Source organism: Triticum urartu, chromosome 4A (assembly GCF_056163025.1).
Source record: "Triticum urartu cultivar PI428250 chromosome 4A, HENAU_Tu73, whole genome shotgun sequence".
Lineage (NCBI taxonomy): Eukaryota > Viridiplantae > Streptophyta > Magnoliopsida > Poales > Poaceae > Triticum > Triticum urartu.
In genome coordinates this window covers 65641427-65664696 of record NC_141876.1, presented here as the reverse complement: position 1 = coordinate 65664696, position 23270 = coordinate 65641427, and the positions used below count along the sequence as shown (strand labels likewise).

At 44.5% G+C, this 23270-nt stretch overlaps 3 protein-coding genes across 4 annotated transcripts; all 3 read right to left on the bottom strand.

The window, feature by feature from the left end:
• Nucleotides 1–15833: 15833 nt before the first annotated feature.
• Nucleotides 15834–18122, bottom strand: LOC125553550 (B3 domain-containing protein Os03g0619600-like). Of its 2 annotated transcripts, XM_048717321.2 has the most exons (5): nt 17933–18122; nt 17363–17483; nt 16812–17265; nt 16517–16734; nt 15834–16337 (listed from the first exon to the last, which is right to left on the bottom strand). In XM_048717321.2, the coding sequence occupies exons 2-5, from the start codon at nt 17462–17464 to the stop codon at nt 16077–16079; spliced, it is 1035 nt and encodes a 344-aa protein (XP_048573278.1). In that variant the 5' UTR covers nt 17465–17483; nt 17933–18122; the 3' UTR covers nt 15834–16076. The 2 variants fall into 2 exon arrangements, with proteins under 2 accessions (XP_048573278.1, XP_048573279.1); XM_048717322.2 differs by having other exon boundaries at nt 17363–18122.
• Nucleotides 18123–19560: 1438 nt separating this feature from the next.
• LOC147974799 (uncharacterized) lies at nt 19561–20607 on the bottom strand. The gene is made up of 2 exons (XM_087520145.1): nt 20170–20607; nt 19561–19674 (listed from the first exon to the last, which is right to left on the bottom strand). The coding sequence occupies exons 1-2, from the start codon at nt 20605–20607 to the stop codon at nt 19561–19563; spliced, it is 552 nt and encodes a 183-aa protein (XP_087376271.1).
• Nucleotides 20608–22032: 1425 nt separating this feature from the next.
• LOC147974798 (uncharacterized) lies at nt 22033–22749 on the bottom strand. The gene has a single exon (XM_087520143.1). The coding sequence runs from the start codon at nt 22747–22749 to the stop codon at nt 22033–22035; it is 717 nt and encodes a 238-aa protein (XP_087376269.1).
• Nucleotides 22750–23270: the final 521 nt, after the last annotated feature.

Genomic DNA, 23270 nt, shown 5'->3' with positions numbered 1-23270 from the left:
CATGCTTTGCACAAAGGTGGCTAGCGGGTGACAGTTTCTCCAACTTTAGTTGAACCGAGTGTGGCTACGCCCAGTCCTTGCGAAGGTTAAAACAACACCAACTTGACAAATTATTGTTGTGGTTTTGATGCGTAGGTAAGAACGGTTCTTGCTAAGCCCGTAGCAGCCACGTAAAACTTGCAACAACAAAGTAGAGGACGTCTAACTTGTTTTTGCAGGGCATGTTGTGATGTGATATGATCAAGACGTGATGAGATATAAGTTGTTGTATGAGATAATCATGTTTTGTTGAAGTTATCGGCAACTGGCAAAATCCTTATGGTTGTCTCTCTATTGCATAAGATGCAAGCACCCAATAATTGCTTTACTTTATCGCTATGCGATAGCAATAGTTGCAAGAGCAATTGTTGGCGAGACGACCACGTGACGACACATTGATATAGATCAAGATGGAGATCATGGTGTCATGCCGGTGACGATAGAGATCATGACAGTACTTTGGAGATGGAGATCAAAGGCGCAAGATGATGATGGCCATATCATGTCACATATTTTGATTGCATATGATGTTTATCTTTCATACATCTTATTTTGCTTAGTTTGACGGTAGCATTTTAAGATGATCTCTCACTAATTATCAAGAAGTGTTCTCCCTGAGTATGCACCGTTGCGAAAGTTCTTCGTGCTGAGACACCACGTGATGATCGGGTGTGATAGGCTCTACGTTCAAATACAACAGGTGCAAAACAGTTGCACACGCGGAATACTCAGGTTATACTTGACGAGCCAAGCATATACAGATATGGCCTTGGAACACGGAGACCGAAAGGTCGAGCATGAATCATATAGTAGATATGATCAACATAGTGATGTTCACCAATGAAACTACTCCATCTCACATGATAATTGGACATGGTTTAGTTGATTTGGATCACGTGATCACTTAGAGGATTAGAGGGATGTCTATCTAAGTGGGAGTTCTTAAGTAATATGATTAATTGAACTTCAATTTATCATGAACTTAGTCCTGGTAGTATTAGCATATCTATGTTGTAGATCAATAGCTCGCGTTGTTGCTTCCCTGTGTTTATTTTGATATGTTCCTAGAGAAAATTGTGTTGAAAGATGTTAGTAGCAATGATGCGGATTGGATCCGTGATCTGAGGTTTATCCTCATTGCCGCACAGAAGAATTATGTCCTTGATGCACCGCTAGGTGACAGACCTATTATAGGAGCAGATGCAGACGTTATGAACGTTTGGCTAGCTCAATATGATGACTACTTGATAGTTTAGTGCACCATGCTTAAGGGCTTAGAATCGGGACTTCAAAGACGTTTTGAACGTCATGGACCATATGAGATGTTCCAGGAGTTGAAGTTAATATTTCAAGCAAGTACCTGAGTTGAGAGATATGAAGTTTCCAACAAGTTCTATAGCTAAAAGACGGAGGAGAATCGCTCAACTAGTGAGCATGTGCTCAGATTGTATGGATACTACAATCGCTTGAATCAAGTGGGAGTTAATCTTCTAGATAAGATAGTGATTGACAGAATTCTCTAGTCACCATCACCAAGTTAGTAGAACTTCGTGAGGAACTATAGTATGCAAGGGATGACGAAAACGATTCCCGAGCTTTTCATGATGATGAAATTGACGAAGGTAGAAATAGAGAAAAACATCAAGTGTTGATCATTGAGAAGACCACTAGTTTCAAGAAAATGGCAAAGGGAAGAAGGGGAACTTCAAGAAGAACGGCAAGCAAGTTGCTGCTCAAGTGAAGAAGCCCAAGCCTGGTCCTAAGCCTAAGACTAAGTGCTTCTACTGCAAAGGGACTGGTCACTAGAGGCGGAACTACCCCAAGTGATTGGCGGATAAGAAGTATGGCAAAGTGAACATAGGTATATTTGATATACAGATTATTGATGTGTACTTTACTAGTGTTTATAGCAACCCCTCAGTATTTGATACTAGTTTAGTTACTATGATTAGTAACTTGAATCGGGAGTTGCAGAATGAACAAAGACTAGTTAAGGGTGAGGTGACGATGTGTGTTGGAAGTAGTTCCAAGATTGATATGATCATCATCGCACACTCCCTATACTTTCGGGATTAGTGTTGTACCTAAATAAGTGTTATTTGGTGTTTGCGTTGAGCATGAATATGATTTGATCATGTTTATTGCAATACGGTTATTCATTTAAGTAAGAGAATAAATTGTTGTTCTGTTTACATGAATAAAACCTTATATGGTTGCACACCCAATGAAAATGGTTCGTTGGATCTCGATCGTAGTTATACACATATTCATAATATTGAAACCAAAAGATGCAAAGTTAATAATGCTAGTGCAACTTATTTGTGGCACTGCCGTTTAGGTCATATTGGTGTAAAGCGCATGAAGAAACTCCATACTGATGGACTTTTGGAATCACTTGATTATGAATCACTTGATGCTTGTGAACCATGCCTCATGGGCAAGATGACTAAGACTCCGTTCTTCGGAACAATGGAGCGAGCAACTGACTTATTGGAAATAATACATACTGATGTATACGATCCGATGAGTGTTGGAGCTTGTGGCGGGTATCATTATTTTCTGACCTTCACAGATGATTTGAGCAGATATGGGTATTTCTACTTGATGAAACATAAGTCTGAAACATTTGAAAAGTTCATATAATTTCAGAGTGAAGTGGAAAATCATCGTAACAAGAAAAAAAACTTTCTACGATCTGATCGTGGAGAAGAGTATTTGATTTACGAGTTTGGTCTTCAGTTAAAACAATGTGAAATAGTTTCACTACTCACGCCACCTGGAACACCACAACATAATGGTGTGTCCGAACGTCGTAACCGTACTTTATTGGATATAGTGCAATCTATGATGTTTCTTACCGATTTACCAGTATCGTTTTTGGGGTTATGCATTAAAGACAGCTACATTCACGTTTAAAAGGGCACCATCTAAGTCCGTTGAGACGACACAATCTGAACTGTGGTTTGGCAAGAAACCAAAGTTGTCGTTTCTTAAAGTTTGGGAGTGCGATGCTTATGTGAACAAGTTTCAACATGATAATTTCTAACCCAAATTGGAGAAGTAAATCTTCATAGGATACCCAAAAGAAACTGTTGGGTACACCTTCTATCACAGATCCGAAGGCAAGTTATTCGTTGCTGAGAATGGATCCTTTCTAGAGAAGGAGTTTCTCTCGAAAGAAGTGATTGGGAGGAAAGTAGAAAACTTGATAAGGTAATTGTACCTTCTCCCTTATTGGAAAGTAGTTCATCACAGAAATCTGTTCTTGTGACTACTACACCAATTAGTGAGGAAGCTAATGATGATGATCATGTAACTTCAGATCAAGTTACTACCGAATCTCGTAGGTAAACCAGAGTGAGATCCGCACCAGAGTGGTACGGTAATCCTCTTCTAGAAGTCATGTTACTAGACCATGACGAACTTGCGAACTATGAGGAAGCGATGATGAGCCCAGATTCCGCGAAATGGCTTGAAGCCATGAAATCTGAGATGGGATCCATGTATGAAAACAAAGTATGGACTTTGATTGACTTGCCCAATGATCGGTGAGCCATTGAGATTAAATGGATCTTCAAGAGGAAGACGGACGCTGATAGTAGTGTTACTATCTACAAAGCTAGAATTGTCGCAAAAAAGGTTTTCGACAAGTTCAAGGTGTTGACTATGATGAGAGTTTCTCACTCGTATCTATGCTTAAGTCTGTCCGAATCATGTTAGCAATTGCCGCATTTTATGAAATCTGGCAAATGGATAAACAAAACTGCATTCCTTAATGGATTTATTGAAGAAGAGTTGTATATGATACAACCAGAAGGTTTTGTCAATCCTAAAGGTGCTAACAAAATGTGCAAGCTCCAGCGATCCATCTATGGACTGGTGCAAGCATCTCGGAGTTGGAATATGCTCTTTGATGAGATGATCAAAGCATATAGTTTTATACAGACTTGCGGTGAAGCCTGTATTTACAAGAAAGTGAGTGGGAGCACTACAGCATTTCTGATAAGTATATGTGAATAACATATTGTTGATCAGAAATAATGTAGAATTATTCTGCAAAGCATAAAGGAGTGTTTTGAAAGAAGTTTTTCAAAGAAAACCTCGGTGAAGCTGCTTACATATTGAGCATCAAGATCTATAGAGATAGATCAAGATGCTTGATAAGTTTTTTCAATGAGTACATACCTTGACAAGATTTTGAAGTAGTTCAAAATGGAACAGTCAAAGAAAGAGTTCTTTCCTGTGTTACAAGGTGTGAAATTGAGTAAGACTCAAAACCCGACCATGGCAGAAGATAGAAAGAGAATGAAAGTCATTGCCTATGCCTCAGCCATAGGTTCTATAAAGTATGCCATGCTGTGTACCAGATCTATTGTATACCCTACACTGATGTTGGCAAGGGAGTACAATAGTGATCTAGGAGTAGATCACTGTACATCGGTCAAAATTATCCTTAGTGGAATAAGGAAATATTTCTCAATTATGGAGGTGACAAAAGGTTCATCGTAAAAAGTTACGTCGATTCAAGTTTTGACACAGATCTGGATGACTCTAAGTCTCGATCTAGATACATATTGAAAGTGGGAGCAATTAGCTAGAGTAGCTCCGTGCAGAGCATTGTAGACATAGAATTCGCAAAATACTTACGGATCTGTATGTGACAGACCCGTTGACTAAAATTATCTCACAAGCAAAACATGATCACACCTTAGTACTCTTTGGGTGTTAATCACATAAACAATGTGAACTAGATTACTGACTCTAGTAAACACTTTGGGTATAGGTCACATGACGATGTAAACTATGGGTGTTAATCACATGGTGATGTGAACTATTAGTGTTGAATCACATGGTGATGTGAACTAGATTATTGACTCTAGTGCAAGTGGGAGACTGAAGGAAATATGCCCTAGAGGCAATAATAAAGTTATTATTTATTTCCTTATATCATGATAAATGTTTATTATTCATGCTAGAATTGTATTAACCGGAAACATAATACATGTGTGAATACATAGACAAACAGAGTGTCACTAGTATGCCTCTACTTGACTAGCTCGTTAATCAAAGATGGTTATGTTTCCTAACCATAGACAAAGAGTTGTTATTTAATTAACGGGATCACATCATTAGAAGAATGATGTGATTGACTTGACCCATTCCGTTAGCTTAGCACTCGATCGTTTAGTATGTTGCTATTGCTTTCTTCATGACTTATACATGTTCCTATGACTATGAGATTATGCAACTCCCGTTTGCCGGAGGAACACTTTGTGTGCTACCAAACGTCACAACGTAACTGGGTGATTATAAAGGAGCTCTACAGGTGTCTCCAAAGGTACATGTTGGGTTGGCGTATTTCGATATTAGGATTTGTCACTCCGATTGTCGGAGAGGTATCTCTAGGACCTCTCGGTAATGCACATCACATAAGCCTTGCAAGCATTGCAACTAATGAGTTAGTTGCGAGATGATGTATTACGGAACGAGTAAGGAGACTTGCCGGTAACGAGATTGAACTAGGTATTGAGATACCGACGATCGAATCTCGGGCAAGTAACATACCGATGACAAAGGGAACAACGTATGTTGTAATGCGGTCTGACCGATAAAGATCTTCGTAGAATATGTGGGAGCCAATATGAGCATCCAGGTTCCGCTATTGGTTATTGATCGGAGACATGTCTCGGTCATGTCTACATTGTTCTCGAACCCGTAGGGTCCACACGCTTAAGGTTTTGATGACAGTTATATTATGAGTTTATGAGTTTTGATGTACCGAAGTTAGTTCGGAATCCCGGATGTGATCACGGACATAACAAGGAGTCTCGAAATGGTCGAGACATAAATATTGATATATTGGACGGCTATATTTGGACACCGGAAGTGTTCCGGGTGATTTCGGAGAAAACCGGAGTACCGGAGGGTTACCGGAGCCCCCCGAGGAGAAGTAATGGGCCATATGGGCCTTAGTGAAGAGAGAGAGAAGGGCAGCCAGGGTGGGCCGCGCGCCTCCTCCCCCCTGGTCCGAATTGGACTAGGAGAGGGGGGGCGGCGCCCCCCTTTCCTTCTCCCTCCCCACTTCCTTCCCCCTCCTAGTAGGAGTCCTACTCCTACTAGGAGGAGGACTCCTCCTTGGCGCGCCTATAGGGCCGGCCGGCCTCCTCCCCTTGCTCCTTTATATACGGGGGCAGGGGGCACCCCAAGACACACAAGTTGATCCACGTGATTGTTTTCTTAGCCGTGTGCGGTGCCCCCTTCCACCATAATCCTCGATAATATTGTAGCGGTGCTTAGGCGAAGCCCTGCGACGGTAGAACATCAAGATCGTCACCACGCCATCGTGCTGACGGAACTCTTTCCCGACACTTTGCTGGATCGGAGTCCGGGGATCGTCATCGAGCTGAACGTGTGTTAAAACTCGGAGGTGCCGTAGTTTCGGTGCTTGATCGGTCGGGCCGTGAAGACGTACGACTACATCAACCGCGTTGTGCTAACGCTTCCGCTGTCGGTCTACAAGGGTACGTAGATCACACTCTCCCCTCTCGTTGCTATGCATCACCATGATCTTGCGTGTGCGTAGGAATTTTTTTGAAATTACTACGTTCCCCATCAGTGGTATCAGAGCCAGGTTTTATGTGTTGATGTTATATGCACGAGTAGAACACAAGTGAGTTGTGGGCGATATAAGTCATACTGCTTACCAGCATGTCATACTTTGGTTCGGCGGTATTGTTGGACGAAACGGCCCGGACCGACATTACGCGTACGCTTACGTGAGACCGGTTCTCCCGACGTGCTTTGCACAAAGGTGGCTAGCGGGTGACAGTTTCTCCAACTTTAGTTGAACTGAGTGTGGCTACGCCCGGTCCTTGCGAAGGTTAAAACAGCACCAACTTGACAAACTATCGTTGTGGTTTTGATGCGTAGGTAAGAACGGTTCTTGCTAAGCCCGTAGCAGCCACGTAAAACTTGCAACAACAAAGTAGAGGACGTCTAACTTGTTTTTGCAAGGCATGTTGTGATGTGATATGGTCAAGACGTGATGAGATATAAGTTGTTGTATGAGATAATCATGTTTTGTTGAAGTTATCGGCAACTGGCAAAATCCTTATGGTTGTCTCTCTATTGCATAAGATGCAAGCACCCAATAATTGCTTTACTTTATCACTGTGCGATAGCAATAGTTGCAAGAGCAATTGTTGGCGAGACGACCACGTGACGACACATTGATATAGATCAAGATGATGGAGATCATGGTGTCATGCCGGTGACGATAGAGATCATGACAGTACTTTGGAGATGGAGATCAAAGGCGCAAGATGATGATGGCCATATCATGTCACATATTTTGATTGCATATGATGTTTATCTTTTATACATCTTATTTTGCTTAGTTTGACGGTAGCATTTTAAGATGATCTCTCACTAATTATCAAGAATTGTTCTCCCTGAGTATGCACCGTTGCGAAAGTTCTTCGTGCTGAGACACCACATGATGATCGGGTGTGATAGGCTCTACGTTCAAATACAACGGGTGCAAAACAGTTGCACACGCGGAATACTCAGGTTATACTTGACGAGCCAAGCATATACAGATATGGCCTCGGAACACGGAGACCGAAGGTCGAGCGTGAATCATATAGTAGATATGATCAACATAGTGATGTTCACCAATGAAACTACTCCATCTCACGTGATGATCGAACATGGTTTAGTTGATTTGGATCACATGATCACTTAGAGGATTAGAGAGATTTCTATCTAAGTGGGAGTTCTTAAGTAATATGATTAATTGAACTTTAATTTATCATGAACTTAGTCCTGGTAGTATTAGCATATCTATGTCGTAGATCAATAGCTCGTGTTGTTGCTTCCCTGTGTTTATTTTGATATGTTCCTAGAGAAAATTGTGTTGAAAGATGTAAGTAGCAATGATGCGGATTGAATCCGTGATCTGAGGTTTATCCTCATTGCTGCACAGAAGAATTATGTTCTTGATGCACCGCTAGGTGACAGACCTATTGCAGGAGCAGATGCAGACGTTATGAACATATCAAAATATTGCCAAATGAGAAGCTACAAGCATGTTCAAAGTAGCGGGCATGGCGGTGCCCCTCTCATGAGTCGGAGGGGGAGATTTGTTGGGATATCCTCCTCATGTGAGTTGTGAGGAGATTACTATTTGAGGCCTTTTAGGCAGCCCAAAGAGGTGCATAAACCCACTACCCATTAGGGTTATGACCTAGGGTCATTTTGGACTTTGCACATGTGTGAATGGGGATGCTTTACCCTCGATCCAGCAGCCACCACCAAGAGTGACGAAAATTAGTTCATCCTCCAAGGGAGAAGAAGAGAGAAAACCAAGAGAGCAAGGAAAGAAGAGGAAGATTGAAGGAAGAAGCAAGGGAGCTCCTCCCCAAGATTGTGATGGTCCAGATCCACTACCTTGTCTCCTTCAAGCTTCAGTTCCATCATCTTTGATGAGATTGTTTCAATCCCTAGTTCTTGAGCCCCAAATCTTGTTGTGTTCATAAAATAATTAGAAATCTTGATGTATGAGATCCTCTAGTGCTGTCTAGAGAAGAACTTGTTGTATCCCACATTTGATAATAGTGGAAGAGGATTTGGTTGGCTTCGGCCCGTGGTTTTTCCCCTCAAGTTGAGGGGTTTTCCACGTAAAAATCTGGCGTCTCTTTGTTGATACTTGGTGCTGTCCAGAAACTTACTCCTACCACAAGACACTAGGCTGATGAGTGTCTTGCCTGCTAAGTAACATTTTCTGCCTCCATATATACTGCTGCATATGTTTCCTTCCGTACTAAGCAACGATCCTTGAATTAGTACGTGATGTGGTGCTGAGATTACTTGTTTTCGCTGCAGTTTTCAGTTAACCACAAGTGCATTTGTGTGCTAATTCCCATTAATAAACTACTAAAATATCTATTGCCCATTGACAGATTTTGCGATTGATCGTCGCTGCTCCCAGTGTCTTCTGGCATTGCGCTCAGACCATACTGATCAAATTTATCATTCAACATTGCAACTACTAGATGAAGAGGTTGAGGGGAGATGTACTTCGACGACTCCTCGTCCGAGAGGAGGAAGAAGATGACAATGATTTTGAGATGTCCATTGTCGTGATGATTTTGGAGGAAGGTTATAGGAGATCAAGAGTGGTATCTCAGTTCAGACGCTTGAATATCAATTTTGATAGGGCACAAGACCATGCCAAGCTTATCAGGGATTACTTTGCGTCCAATGCAACATATCTGGAGAATATGAATCCTTGATCCGTAGCTGTAGCTAATTCATTCATGTAAACAGACAGCGTATAATGTGGTCTCAATCAATTCATTTTGGAAATAATAATTGGTCTCGTTCCGAGTTGTGCCTTGTTTTCTTTTTGTGTCGCTTCTCGGGCATCCTGCCGTGTGCCAGCTACGTTGCTTGATTAGGTGGGAAGCGGACGAAATCAACGGCGTGGTGTTAAAATAACATAGTATATATGTTCACCACTCTGTGCCTAATCATCACGCAATTGTTTTTTATTAAGTGTGGAAGCGCCGAAGATCGCTCGGGTTCTGACCTGACCTGAGATCTGTAGAATGAAACTTGCGAGCTTGTGCTGTGGCTACATGGCTGGTCAGAAAACATATGTGCATCTGGAAATTCTACAGCTAGATTCCTACTACTGGGTAGTCTATTCAGATCTTAGCAGGGTATTTTGTCCGTTTGTTCAGACTAGGTTCCAGCATCTTCCAGAGTATTCGCTAGCCACTGTAGAACGGGTTTAACTTTCAAAAGATTCTCTTTCGAGGAGTTTGAAAGTATCTACTGCTGCTCAAAATTGAGCAGCCGAGCATAACTCTGAGCAAAATATTTTTTTTTCTGTCGTGCCTGTCTATCTCTCTCTCGGTCACGTCCAAGACAGCATCTTCTCCACGGCTTTAGGGTCTCTTTAATTCAAATGATTTTTCCATAGGATCTTTGAAAGATTAGAATTCTTAAAAAAAAATTCTACATTGGTCGTTTGATTCGTAGGATTGAATCCTGTAGAATTTTTTTTTCTAAGGATTAATTTGAGACCTCGATAAGGATCGGACGTTCGGTCTGGGCAGGTGGCAGACCGAACAAAACGTTCGATCTAGGAGGGGGATCTGCCGAACAGAGTCGTTCGATGCAGAAACGCTCCAGCCCGAACACCTCTTTCGCCAGAAAGCTTTTTTTTCTAGAATCCCTTCATGAGCAACCTTGTCGATACATCCATGTTAAAGAAAATGGGCCAAAAAAAGTCCCAGCGTACGCACACAAAAACCCACAAAGACCCCGGGGATTAAAAAGCTAGCAATTGCACACAGACTAGCAAATCAAAAATAGAAAAACTGCCATGGAAAAAATACTTTTATTCACATGGCAAATTTTAGTTTAATTTGTCATGCCAAAATTAACTCTATGTTTGCCATGGCAAATAATACTTTTATTCACATGGCAACTTTTAGTTTAATTTTACACGGCAAAACTTATTTTATTTTTGCCATGCCAAAAATACTTCTGTTCACATGGGAAATTTTAGTTTAATTTTCCATGGCAAAAAATACTTTTATTTACATGGCAACTTTAAGTTTAATTTGCCATGGCAACAATTACTCTATTTTTGCCATCGCAAAAATACTTTTATTCACATGGCAAAAATTAGTTTAATTTGCCATGGCAAAATTTACTCTATTTTTTCTAGTCAAAAAAACTTTTATTCATATGGCAAATTTTAGCTTAATTTGCCATGGCAACTTTTACTCTATTTTTGCATTTTCCATGGCAAAATAATACTTTTATTCACATGGCAAAAATAGCAAAAAAATACTTTTATTCACATGGCAAATTTTAGTTTAATTTGCCATGGCAAAATTTACTCTATTTTTCCCTGGCAAAAAAAATACTTTTATTCAGATGGCAAATTTTAGTTTAATTTGCCATGGCAAAATTTACTCTATTTCTTCCATGGCAAAAAAAAAACTTTTATTCACATGGCAAGTTTTAGTTTAATTTGCCATGGCCAAGTTTACTCTATTATTCCATGGCAAAAATAATCTTATGCACATGGCAAATTTTACTTTTGATTTGCCATGGCAAAATTCACTCTATTTTTTGCCATGGTGAAACTATTTAATAAGCACAGATGGTATCATAAAAGAATGCGAATTCATGCAAGTATATTGAGCACAACAAACTTGTTTGGTTGAAGAAGCTCCTGTCATGCATACAAGCACAAGAAAAGATGAGCTTTATCTCAAAAAAAGATGAGCTGATTGGAAACCTACTGACATACACTCTTTCCACGTTGTAGAACAAACTTGTTTTCCAAATTGTGATTGCTGAAATAATACAAAAAACACAAAAATCAAACAGGCTGCATGTTCTAGATAACACAAATTTCAGAAAATTGCCATGTCATTTTTCCAAAAGAATTTACATGGTTAATTGAAAACAACATCTATAAATTGCCATGGAAAAATAGTACTGGCAGCTTCAGAAATATGGCAAAACATATTACGTTTTCTTGCCATGGCAATGAAAACATGATTTCGACATGGCAACATACTTTGTGTTTCCATAGCAATATATTATGATGTCTTGCCATGGCAAGAAATAATTTAGATTTTGGATGGCAGCAAAAGTTGAGGCAACATGGCAACATATTTTGTGTTTACATGGCAAAAACATATTTTGACTTGCCATCAACTATAATTTCGAAAAATTGCCATGGAAAATTGGTCAATTAGCATCGCATCAAAGTAAAAAAGTTTCTGCAATCCATGAATGACTAAGAAAATGAATCATACAAAACATGCATCATACAGATTGAGCTAAACAAGGTGAATCATCATCGGTGTTGAGCTAGTGACATTAAAACTGAACATGTCCTTCAACTGATAGGTCATGTGCAACGGACAAGTTCCTGGGCGCCTGAGCGGCCGGACAAGACGATGAGGATGGTCCCGTCACCCATGGGCAGCACCTGGTCGCCGTGCTAGGATGAGAAGACTTGGCCGTGGAGGGCGCCGTGGTGCAGGATGGTGCCGTCGCCTCCGGGCGAACGCGAAGCGTCCGAGTTCCCCGGTGTTCGATAAGCCGGAGAATACGAGGAAGAGGGTCCCGTCGCCCATGGACGCCGTGCTTGGAGAAGACACGACCGTGGTCGGTGCCGAGGCGAGGGAGGGGAAGAGAGAAGTGCGGTCAGGGGGATTCGTTCGGGATGAGAAAACTTTTTACCGAACGGTTTCAGTCGGACGTGACCGTGGACTTTCACTTTAAGATTTGTGCTCAGATCAGACGATGAAACAGTTATTTGGCGCGGGACGTCAGAAATCTGACGTTCGGCCATTATCAATTCCGTTAATTTGTACTACATTCCACGGGAATTTTAGGGCTTCTTTGATTCAAAGAAATTTTATAGGATTTTTGAAGGATTGAAATTCTTAGGATTTTTTTCCTATCTTGATCCTTTGATTCATATGATTGAATCTCATAGGAATTTTTTTTATGGAATCTTTTGTACCACATTTCATAAAAAATTTAACATCCACTCCAACCTTGTTTTACAATTTTTTTGTTTTTTCCGTGGCATCAAACAATCATTGCTAATTCTATAGGATTCAAATGGGCATGCGGCATGCCACTCCAACCCTACACTTTTCCTATTTCTACGGTTCAAAATCCTACGAATCAAAGAGGCCCTTAACAACCACTCCAACCTCTTGGAAGAAATTCTTTGTTTTTTTCCGTGACATAATCAAACAAACTCAATCCTATAAGGATCCAATGGACATGACATTCCAATCCTACTTTTTTTATTTCTGTGTTTTTATAATCCTATGAATCAAAGAGGCCCTTACTTGTCTATAGTTACCACCCCACAACCTTGTGCTAAATGAACTGGGACATTGACAAGATTGAGGTCTAGGTTGACTTGATTGTGATTGTTCTGCTCCTCTGCCTGATGAACATGCTCATTGTTCTTTTGAGGGCTTTTGAGAATGAAGGCTTTTGAGGGCTTTTGGAGTTTGATCTTTAAACACCGAGAGAAAGAAACTCGCACAACATCATCATTCCCTTTTGATAGTATCGACATGTCTATAGACTCAACATGACCTTGAATCACTAAGATGAAAATGAAGAATCCTTGGCCTTGCCAACAATTGTCTTCATGATAATTTCATGGGTCACCTTTTATTTCCTTTGTTGCAACCTAACGGAAGTTTCCTGAGATAATATAGTAAAAGTATTAGTCCCTTGAGATACATGGACATTAATCCATGGGGATTAGATGCACTTTCACCATTCCGCAATGGCTCTTTTACTGATGATGCTTATGAAAAGGAGTAGTATGTTTGGGGTAAAGGTGGAGGCGTAACCTTGCAAGCCACATATGTTTTTTTTGAAAGGCAAGCCACATATGTTGGTACTACTCCGATGACCGACACAAGATGGATTTAATCTTTTGTGTCGCCTTGATCTAGGACCCGTTGGTATCCTATATGCTCCGATGACCGACGCAAGATGGGTGAAACCAACAGGGTGGCATGAAAGGAATACCCTAAGTCAGGGACAATACTGTGAAGTGAGGTGACCGGTGCAAATCCTTGGGGAGGGACATAGTCACAAAAGGCTATTGTGTTGGTCCGGAAAAGTATCGACCCACAAATAAAGCAGAAAAAACCCAAGGCCGTGTGCCTCGCATCAGTACTCCACCAGATAGCCACTAACCCTATGTTACAAACACATCAAAAACAAAAAATACACGATCCGTGGGCTATGCCATCAAGAAGGAATCGTCGCACATGCGCCGACGATGGCGAGTCCACCACAAGGTGGAACTCCGGATTCTCATCCTCAAAGCCAAGCTTCAACCCACCACCTTCAGCAAGGACACGACATAGGGGCGCATCGACATAGCCCGATCAGGGATCTTGTGTTTCCACCGGAGTGCATAAATTTGTCGTTGAAGCCATTTGTACTATCCACCCTTATCCTACTACCGACGCCTCGATAGCCGGATACCTCTGGAGAAGACAACGAAAGATAAAGATGTCCCATATCGCCTACCTCCCGCTACTGTCGCACCACCTTCGATCCAGCAGCAACATGCTAAACATGGGCACATGGCACCTCCGCCGGAGCTACTGTGTAGCACCTGGCTGTAGCAAGCATGACTTGACGTCTCCGCATAAGACGTTGTGCGCAACATCCGCCGGTGGCAGGCACTACCCGACAACTCCGAAAGAGGCGCATGTGTCACCTGCCGAGTCACATCGAATCCGATCTGTTGATGGAGGGAACATCCTGTACCGCCACCAGCCTTAGAAAGGCGGTCACCACCTCGATATCTAGACTTCGAGCCGCCGACACGACCTCGGAGTCAGCCGCCGTCGATGAAGAGGGGCTGCCGCCCCGATTCCGGGCACTACAGGGAGCACCAACCGCCGCCCTCTATTGTCGTCACCCATACAACGGTAACTGCCGCCACGATCTTGCATCAAGCGTCGCCAACGCTGGAGGAAGCTCCGACCGCCACATGCGTCCTGTGACGTCCCCGGGAGCAGGATCCTAAGATCCATCGCCACCTGCGCTGCCACAAGGACCCACCACCTGGCCCGTCATCCCCAGCGGAGGGGACGCCGCCACCGCCATGGCCGGATCTGGGCCGGAGTCGCCGCCGCCACCGCCAAGATCAGATCCGGGTCGGATGCCGCCACCGCCACCGGCCACGCCCAACCCCACATCCATCCTCTGGTCGATCTCCACCCGCACCACCATAAGCGCTTCCGTCGGGAGCCGCCGCGCCGCTATGAATCGAGGAAGAGGCAGCACCCTCGCTGGCGTACAACCCGAGAAGGAGGAGCAGCCCTCCGCCGCTGCCATCGAGCACAAGGGCTCTGACCGGCGCTGTCCCCCGACGGCGACGAAGGGGGAGGCAGGGAGGAGTCAGGACGGCTGGCAGCTAGGGTTGACGCCTCTCGTGTCGACCACGAGGGGGGCCACGCGAGAGGGACGCTACGGACCACGACTGGATCGTCGTCTGTTGAAACCAAAGTGGATTTTGTTTTGCGAGAAACAAACAAACCGTGCAAAAAGTACAATAAACCATGAAAAGTGATAAGTGAAGACAATGCAATTTTCTGAACAGGAATTTTCTAAACTATGGAAGTATAAAAAAATGAGAGATATTCTGAATAAAGTATATTGGAACTTGAAAATATTCAAACAACTCAATGGTAAAAAAAGGAATTCAAGACTTTTGGAAATTTAATGATTGACATAAAAAAAACTGAAAGGGTACTACCTGACAACATAGCTCAATTGTTTTTGCCTCGTTAAGATTGGGAGTATTAAAATTTCAAAATAATGGTATCTGATTATAATATAGTTGAAACTGATTAAATAAGTATAAAGCAGAAATACATATTTATTCATCAGGTACACCAATTGTTTCATAATCCTATCATGGCACAGCTCTCATAGCCGATTTTGATGTTGTATATGTTTAGGCCAAAAAAACAGAAGCTAGTGAAGGCAAGATCCATCGGTTCAAATGAATTTTCCCGCCATCTTGAACGTTGTCTCACTAATTCCTGGACATTCTTTGTGGTTGGATTTACCGTAGTGAGCACATTCTGATATGCGATGAATTTGCATCAACCCCAGGGAAGCACACAAGTCAACTAAAATCACGAGTTCATTAAACTTCAGAGGATACAAACAATCAAGTGGCTTCCTCAAACAAACATCGTCAACACAACTAGTTTAAACTTCATGCCACAAAATAAGGCTGCCGCTGAAGTAAGAAATCACGGTCTGTTTGAAACTAAGCTACTACAGATATAGGTTTCTTACTCACTCCAGAAAATGGCTGGCCATGCCCACAGTTCTACTTTCAGATCACAAAAGCAGCAAAGAGCCCCACCATCAGCAACATACAAAATGCCAGCACAAAGAGGAGAGACCTCTATTCCTCTTGTCAAGAGCGTGAAACTAAACTAGCAACGCTCACGGCGAATGATATAGACCATCATCTTCTGCTTCAGTTCCACCCTGTTTTTCATCAGCTCGAAGAGGCAGATGTCCCCCTCCCGCAGGTTATTGTCTCTCGCAAAAGAAGTCCAGCCTCCAAATATCCTCAGGGCACGATTGGTGTCGTGCAACTCACCATGCCATTGCTGGCTCTTCCCCTCTGCCTGAAACACCAAACTCCGGCTCCCCTTCCGAAGGTACGTGTCACAGTATTGTGTGGCAAAGGTCTGTTTGTTCATATACACGCAGAATACTAAACATATTAGAATAAAATGCAAACTTGCAATTATGGACTTGCTGAAACTACTGTGGTGAAACAACATAGTTGCTTATATGGACTGATTTCTCTCAAAACAAATAACTGTCAACTGAAAATCAGAAGAATATTACTCTAGACAAGACTTACTAGGGCGGCACGGACACTGGTCGTGGTCATGACTGCGACGTAGATGTGCAGATCTGATGCAATGGCTCCAACTTTCTTCAGAACTTTCTTCCTCTGCATTTGGGATAGACGGGCACCCAGTGACATCATGTATGGGTCTGTATCATCATGGTCGGGTGTTATTCCAATACGTTTAGTATCTTCCCATTCAGATGACTCGTGCTCACATGGACTGTCTTCTGTAAAATAGTTTCAAGAGTAAAATGGGAGTACCATATAATGGGATAAAACGTTATAAACCAGTTTTAAAGTTAACCTGACAAATCCTCTGACCGAGAAGGTATTGCATCTTTCCTTGCTCGTTTTCGACAATGGCCTGAGCTTCCACTCTGGCAATCATCCGATCGTCCTCGTGCTGACGAATGAGTATTACCATCACTGGAACTGGTTGAAATGTCTGTAGAATTTGTGCTTGGTTCTTGATCATTGATATTGCTATGTGTGCGAGCAGAACATGACACCACTTTCTCACAACCACTAGCACCAAAGACCACAACCTTGAAGCGACAATTTCCACGGTATCGGAACATCAGCGAGTCTCTTTCTACTATATGATTCGCGTCCACAAACGCCTCCCACCCAGATCGGAGTACTGTTTTGTTCCTACGCTCAGTAATTCCGACATCGTACACATTACCATTGGGGGCTTCTAGTTCAATGGTTCCTGACAGCTTCCACCCGAAATAGTTCACAAAGCTCTCTGGTATGACCTACAAAAATGTGAATAAAAATACTAGTATTAGTTGAAAAATTGTCTTATTGCTACTGATTCAGTTACTTATCAAGGCAACCCACCACTGAGCTTACCATGCTATGGCTAGAGTTTCTGTCCATGTGGGTGAAGAAACACTTGACCTTTCCATGCAAATGAGTCCAGTATCTCTTGCAGCACTCGCAGGACTTTCTCATCTCGCCGCCTACTAATGTCCTGTAAGCAGAAAAACATAGATAATGACTGGCACTGGCAGCGAGAGAAAATCTTGCTATCCTCTGCAGCACTTTGTATTAGGCTGCCACTACTCATCAATTTTTCTTTTTCCGAATCATGCATGAGGACTGCTTGCGGTATATCAAGATAGAATCAAGAAACAGAGTACAGAGAGTACAGAGAGTTTCTGGCGGGAAGGACCAGCTACAGCTCAAGCAGATTGCAAGCGCCTAAATGCTCAGCCCCTGCACGCACCCATCAAGTTAACTGGTCTCCAACAAGAATGAAAGCTGTATAGCTTCTCACTGTGGGAATTTCTGAAAGTTTCCTTTGTCTAAGCGGCAGCAGATCTTGCAGAACCCAACAAAAGGACTGGAGGAAAAGAAGCAGAATGCACAGGAAAAGAGATACACAAAATGCTATACAGCAAACAACAGCGAAGGACTCACTGCAGTGCAGGCTGGAAGGTAGTACTCAATGCTCACAACGATGAAGTGTTGCTGGAACTTGAAGAGCCAGGAATGGATACCACGGGAAGGCGGAGGAGGGAGAGAAGAAGCAAGTGGAGCCACCGAACGGAAGGCCTGTAGGATGCCCTGATTTGCCCTCTCATTCTCTGCCTCTGCTGCTCTGATGGGATGGGATGGGACTCTACGGCCCTAGGCTGGCATTGTATCAGTTCGGTCATAGACTTGTAGACCCGGCGCCACCGGTTCGGCCGATGAGAGTAGGGTGTTGGATTTCATCTTAGAAAAAAGGTCAAATCCATAGAAGTCTTGTTTCTGTTTTTAGAGCAAAGACAACTATTCTTTTTTCAAATTTGGAGCAAAATTGTATAAAATCTAGGTGAAATTTGAATGGAAAAAATCTGCGCTTTAAATAGTAAATAAATAAACAATCAGTGCCAAAACCAAAAACTTTCTTTTTTCGTCGGGAGAAAAAGGGAATGACTCTCTCTCACGAGCCCTATGGGTGATGCCCACCTGATCTGATTTGGTTTAGTTTTACTAGCGCAAATGCCCGTACGTTGCAACGGGAAAAAAACAACGGTTCCTATGAATGGGCCAGGTCGAGCAACGCCATAAGACAATGGATGGATCGTTGATCAGGATATGCGTGGGTATGATTCCCGGTAAATTGATTTGACTGAAGAGTGTAACTTTATTGTTAATTCATTCTTTAGATGACTATTGGTACATTCTAAAATTTAAAAGTAGTACATGAAATAAATAGCAATATCAACAAATCTGAAGTAATAGCAGCAGCAAGCTAACCAATCGAGTGTGATAGTTGCAGTAAGCACCTATTCAAAAATAATACCACCTTGGATATAGAAAATAAATATAGACATGTTGAAGAAAAAAACTGAAAGGGTAAATTCACGGGAAGAAGCGTATTGTGACGGTGAACCCACGGAGTCAATCCGTGCTTTATTATTAGGGATAGATTTTTACTTTCTCTCTTTCTCTGGTTCTTACTAACTTGCGTGCAATTTAGCAAATGATACGATCGGGTAATAAGCTGACCGTGAGCCGTTGGGCATGTTTTGGCCACCAACTGATATTTACTCGTCGACTGTTATTGCTTGATATTGGGTTTCATAATAATCGATGGTATTAAAATTATCTTAGAATGTTAGCATTTCAAATACATCTCGTAGTTACACAACCACACATGACCAAAGTACATACATTGTATTCACCATAATCACAAAGTATCACAAGCCTAATGAGTCGAATCTAAATTGCATTGATCAAAATGATCCATCTAGGAAGCATTGAATACACAACAAAATAGTAACTAAGGTATAATGTTACAAAGCATTAGTTAGGCTGTCCAGAATCGGGAACTTTGTTTTGATGCATGACTTCACGGTTCAAAAAAAATGCATGATTTATCGAAAAAGGCTTTCGCCCCGCTTTATAAATAAAGCAAACCGCCAGAAAGCACACATAAAAGGGCTAGTCCAAACACACACACCCAAGTCTCACAAAGAAGTATAATAGGTTATGCTGAGGGCACAACTCAACAAGCCCAAACAAAAGGAAAGAAAAGCGCCGGAGAGCAAGACAAGCGCCTAGACAGGCTCCGGCGGAGGCGGCGGCGACAGCCGGACGACCATCGAGCGGAGGTCGGCGATGAAGGCGGAGATGGCGTCGCGGTCCTGAGGGCGGCTAAGCGGCCGCCAATGCTGCAAGAAACCAGACAATTTGAAAATAGCGTCAGTAGCCGGTCGAAGAGGAGTGCGCTGGATCACAAGCTTATTGCGGATCATCCAGAGGGTCCAAGCGATGGCCCCAATCTCAACCCACCTAATGTGGCGAGAAGGCAGGGGGAGTTCTGGAGTTCGGCAAATAGGTCGGGGAAGTTAGTGTGGCACCAATTTCCACCCACCGCTTCTCGAAAGCAGCTCCACACGAATTGAGCGGACACACAGGAGAAGAAGATGTGATTCGAGTCTTCGGGGACACCGCAAAGCGGGCATAGGCCAGTGCCCGGGCCAATGCGCTTGCGAACCTCGACCCCAGACGGGATCCGACCGCGGATCCATTGCCACATGAAGATCCGGATTTTCAGAGGCAAGTCGATGGACCACAACGCCGTAAGGGGGGGCGGAGGAGGGGGCGATGGCCTGGTAGAGAGACTTGGTGGAGAATTAGCCTGATGGCTCGAGGTGCCATCGCACCTCATCCGGGCCATCGTCCACCACCGACTCGTGGAGGGCGATGCAATCAAGTAATTCACGCCACACGGTGGAATCCGGGAGCCCAAATGGCCTCCGGAATGCTAGGCGCCCTAAGTCAATAAGGGCCCTCTCAGCTGAGATCGTAGGGTCTACAGCGATGGAGAAGAGGTCGGGGAAGCGCGCAACGAAGCGGGTGTCTCCATCCCACCAGTCAAACCAGAACAAAGTCATCGTCCCAGACCCCACCGACATGGAGGTCCCGATGCGGAGGACAGGGAGAAGTTGGACGACCGACTGCCAGAACTGGGAGCCACCAGATCTCTGACAGAAGGCTAGGGGCTGTCCACGCAGGTACTTGTTCCGGATGATGTCGAGCCAGAGGCCACCGTGACCTTGCGAGATGCGCCAGAGCCATCGGGATAGGAGGGCAATATTCATGCGCTTAGAGCACATGATACCGAGGCCTCCTTGTTCCCGGGCTTGCAAATGTCTGACCAGCTGACCATATGGTATTTCTGCTTATTGTTGTCGCCAGCCCAGTAGAAACGAGACTGGACTTTGGCGATCTCATGGTGCAGAGTCTCGTGAAGGTTGTAGTAGCTCATGAGGAACAAGAGGAGACTAGAGAGGGATGAGCTGATGAGAATCGTCCGAGCCGCCTTTGACAACCATCTACCTTGACATGGCTCAATGCGCGTTTGAAGCTTGGCCACGATCGGGCACAATTCCGTGACGGTGAGCTGGGAGTCACTAATGGGCGTTCCCAGGTAGGTCATGGGGAAGGAGCCCAGGCAGCAGTTAAGTCGGTTGGCAATGGCCAGGCACTCATCTAGAGAGTAGCCCATCACCATCACATCACTCTTGTCGAAGTTTATCTTAAGGCCAGACATTTGTTGGAAGTAGAGGAGAAGGAACTTGAGATTGGAGATGTCCGTCTCCGAGCCTTCGACCATGATGATGGTGTCGTCGGCGTACTGGAGAAGGGAGATCCCGGAGCCGCCGACTAGGTGGGGGGTGATCCCACGAATATGGCCAGCAGCCTTAGCCTTATCCAGGATGGCGGCAAGAGCATCCACCACCATATTGAACAAGAAAGGGGAGAAAGGATCGCCTTGTCTAACCCCACAAAGGGTGGGGAAGTAAGGGCGGATCTCCCCATTGATAATCATGGCAGTGCAACCGCAGGAGACCATTTGTATCACTCTGGAGATCCAATGGTCGTCAAATCCCTTCCGGAGCAAAACTTCCCGAAGGAAGGGCCAACTAGCAGTGTCATAAGCCTTATGGAAATCGATCTTCAGGAATACCGGCTTGAGGTGTTTAGAGCGAACCTCATGGAGGACTTCATGTAGAACAAGCACCCCATCCTGGATATACCGCCCTTGGATGAAGGCGGACTGGTTGGGGTGGGTAATTTGGTCAACAAGAAGGGTCACCCTATTGGCGTACCCTTTCGCCAGAATCCAGAAAATCACATTGATGACCGTGATTGGACGAAACTGGCGGATGTCGGAAGCGCCGGGCACCTTAGGGATGAGCGAGATGATCCTATAGTTGAGGCGGGCGAGGTCGATGGACCCAACGTAGAACTCGTCGAAGATGGCCATGACCTCAGGTTTAATCATGTTCCAGAAAGTGTGGAAGAATTTAACCGGGAGGCCGTCCGGACCCAGAGCTGAGGTGGGATTCATGCCTCTAATGGCAGCCCAGACCTCGCCCTCGGCGAAGGGGACCGTAAGGGTCGAGTTCTCCACGTCAGAAACCAACTGGGGGCCGGTCCAGCAATCGAGGGCCAGGGAAAGGCCGCTCCTAGGAGCGGCAGAGAACAAGGACCTATGGAACCCGTCGACGTGGGCCCAAATGTCATGGGGGTCCTGCAGGAGGGTCGCGCCATCCCAGAGGAGGGGGGATAGTGTTACGTCTACGACGGCCATTCGCGATGGCCTGGAAATAGGCCGTGTTCGCGTCGCCCTTCAAAACCCATTTGTGGACACCGCGGAGACGCCAATAGGCCTCCTCATCAGTGTAGATGATGGAGAGCCGGTCTTCCAAGTTGTAACGAGAGAGCCACTCATCGAGAGAGAGGCCGATCACGTCCGCGCGTAGATCCAGGGCCTGGATGGCGGTCAATAAGGCCTTCTTGCGACCGCGGAGGTCTTGCCCCAGGTTGGCACCCCATCCCTTCATGAACTGCTGGCCACGCTTGGCATAGAATTGCCACGAGTCAATGGCCGAGGGAGGGTGGGGGTGGGGGTGCGCGCGGGCCTCCACCCAGCGAGCGCCAACTACCGCCACGAAACCAGTTTGGGACAACCAGAATGTCTCAAACCGGAATTGAGGGGGAATTGGCAGCCGCTCTTCGGCGGAGGACAGGAGGAGGGGCATGTGATCGGAGCCAATCCGGGTGATGGCTCGAAGGGAAGCTAGAGGGCAGCGGAGGTCCCATTCCGGGGAGACTAGGACCCTGTCCAGGACGGACTGGGTCGGGGAAGCCTGACGATTGGTCCAGGTAAACCTAGCACCAATCCTATCTATCTCGCAGAGACCAAGATCAGCAATGCAGTCATTAAACATTTGCATCCGCGCAAAGTTAACATTCGCATTGCTCTTGTCCTCCGCGAAAGGCAGACGAAATCCTCCGGTGGAGCTCCTCGAGGAAGGAAGCAGGCCTACTATGGTCAGCCGGGCCGTAGACGATGATGACCTCCCACTTGAAGTTAAGCGCCCGTTCATAGAGTTTCATGCTAACAAAGAATTGTCCCCGGTCCATACTACCCATATCGAAGGTGGCATCCTTTACACCTAAAAGGATGCCACCCGAATGACCGATGCTCCCACTAGAAGTGAGCCAATGCCAAGCAAAGAGGTGGGAGCTCAGACGATCAAGCTCCGGAAGAGAGAATGTTGTACGCATGGTTTCTTGGATGGCGACAATGTCAATGTGTTCATATCGCATGTATTCAACGAGTTGGTGGCGACGACCATCATGGCTGAAGCCGCGGATGTTCCAGAAGAGGGCGCGCATTAGGAAACCATTGGGGGGCTGCTTGACCCCAGGACACGGGATGCTCTTTGGGCGCGGAGAGCGGCGGTCCGAGACC

Bases quoted from the DNA above. Each gene is read 5' to 3' on its own strand.
- LOC125553550 (XM_048717322.2), bottom strand. From the start codon at position 17,464: ATGAGAAAGTCCTGCGAGTGCTGCAAGAGATACTGGACTCATTTGCAT. The intron at 16,735-16,811 runs GTTAACTTTAAA...ACTATTTTACAG, and splicing joins TCGGTCAGAGGATTTGTCAG to AAGACAGTCCATGTGAGCAC. The intron at 16,338-16,516 runs GTAAGTCTTGTC...ATGAACAAACAG, and splicing joins CCAGTGTCCGTGCCGCCCTA to ACCTTTGCCACACAATACTG.
- LOC147974799 (XM_087520145.1), bottom strand. From the start codon at position 20,607: ATGAATATTGCCCTCCTATCCCGATGGCTCTGGCGCATCTCGCAAGGT. The intron at 19,675-20,169 runs GTGCGATGGCAC...GGTTTCTTGCAG, and splicing joins TGGACGATGGCCCGGATGAG to CATTGGCGGCCGCTTAGCCG.
- LOC147974798 (XM_087520143.1), bottom strand. From the start codon at position 22,749: ATGCAAATGTTTAATGACTGCATTGCTGATCTTGGTCTCTGCGAGATA.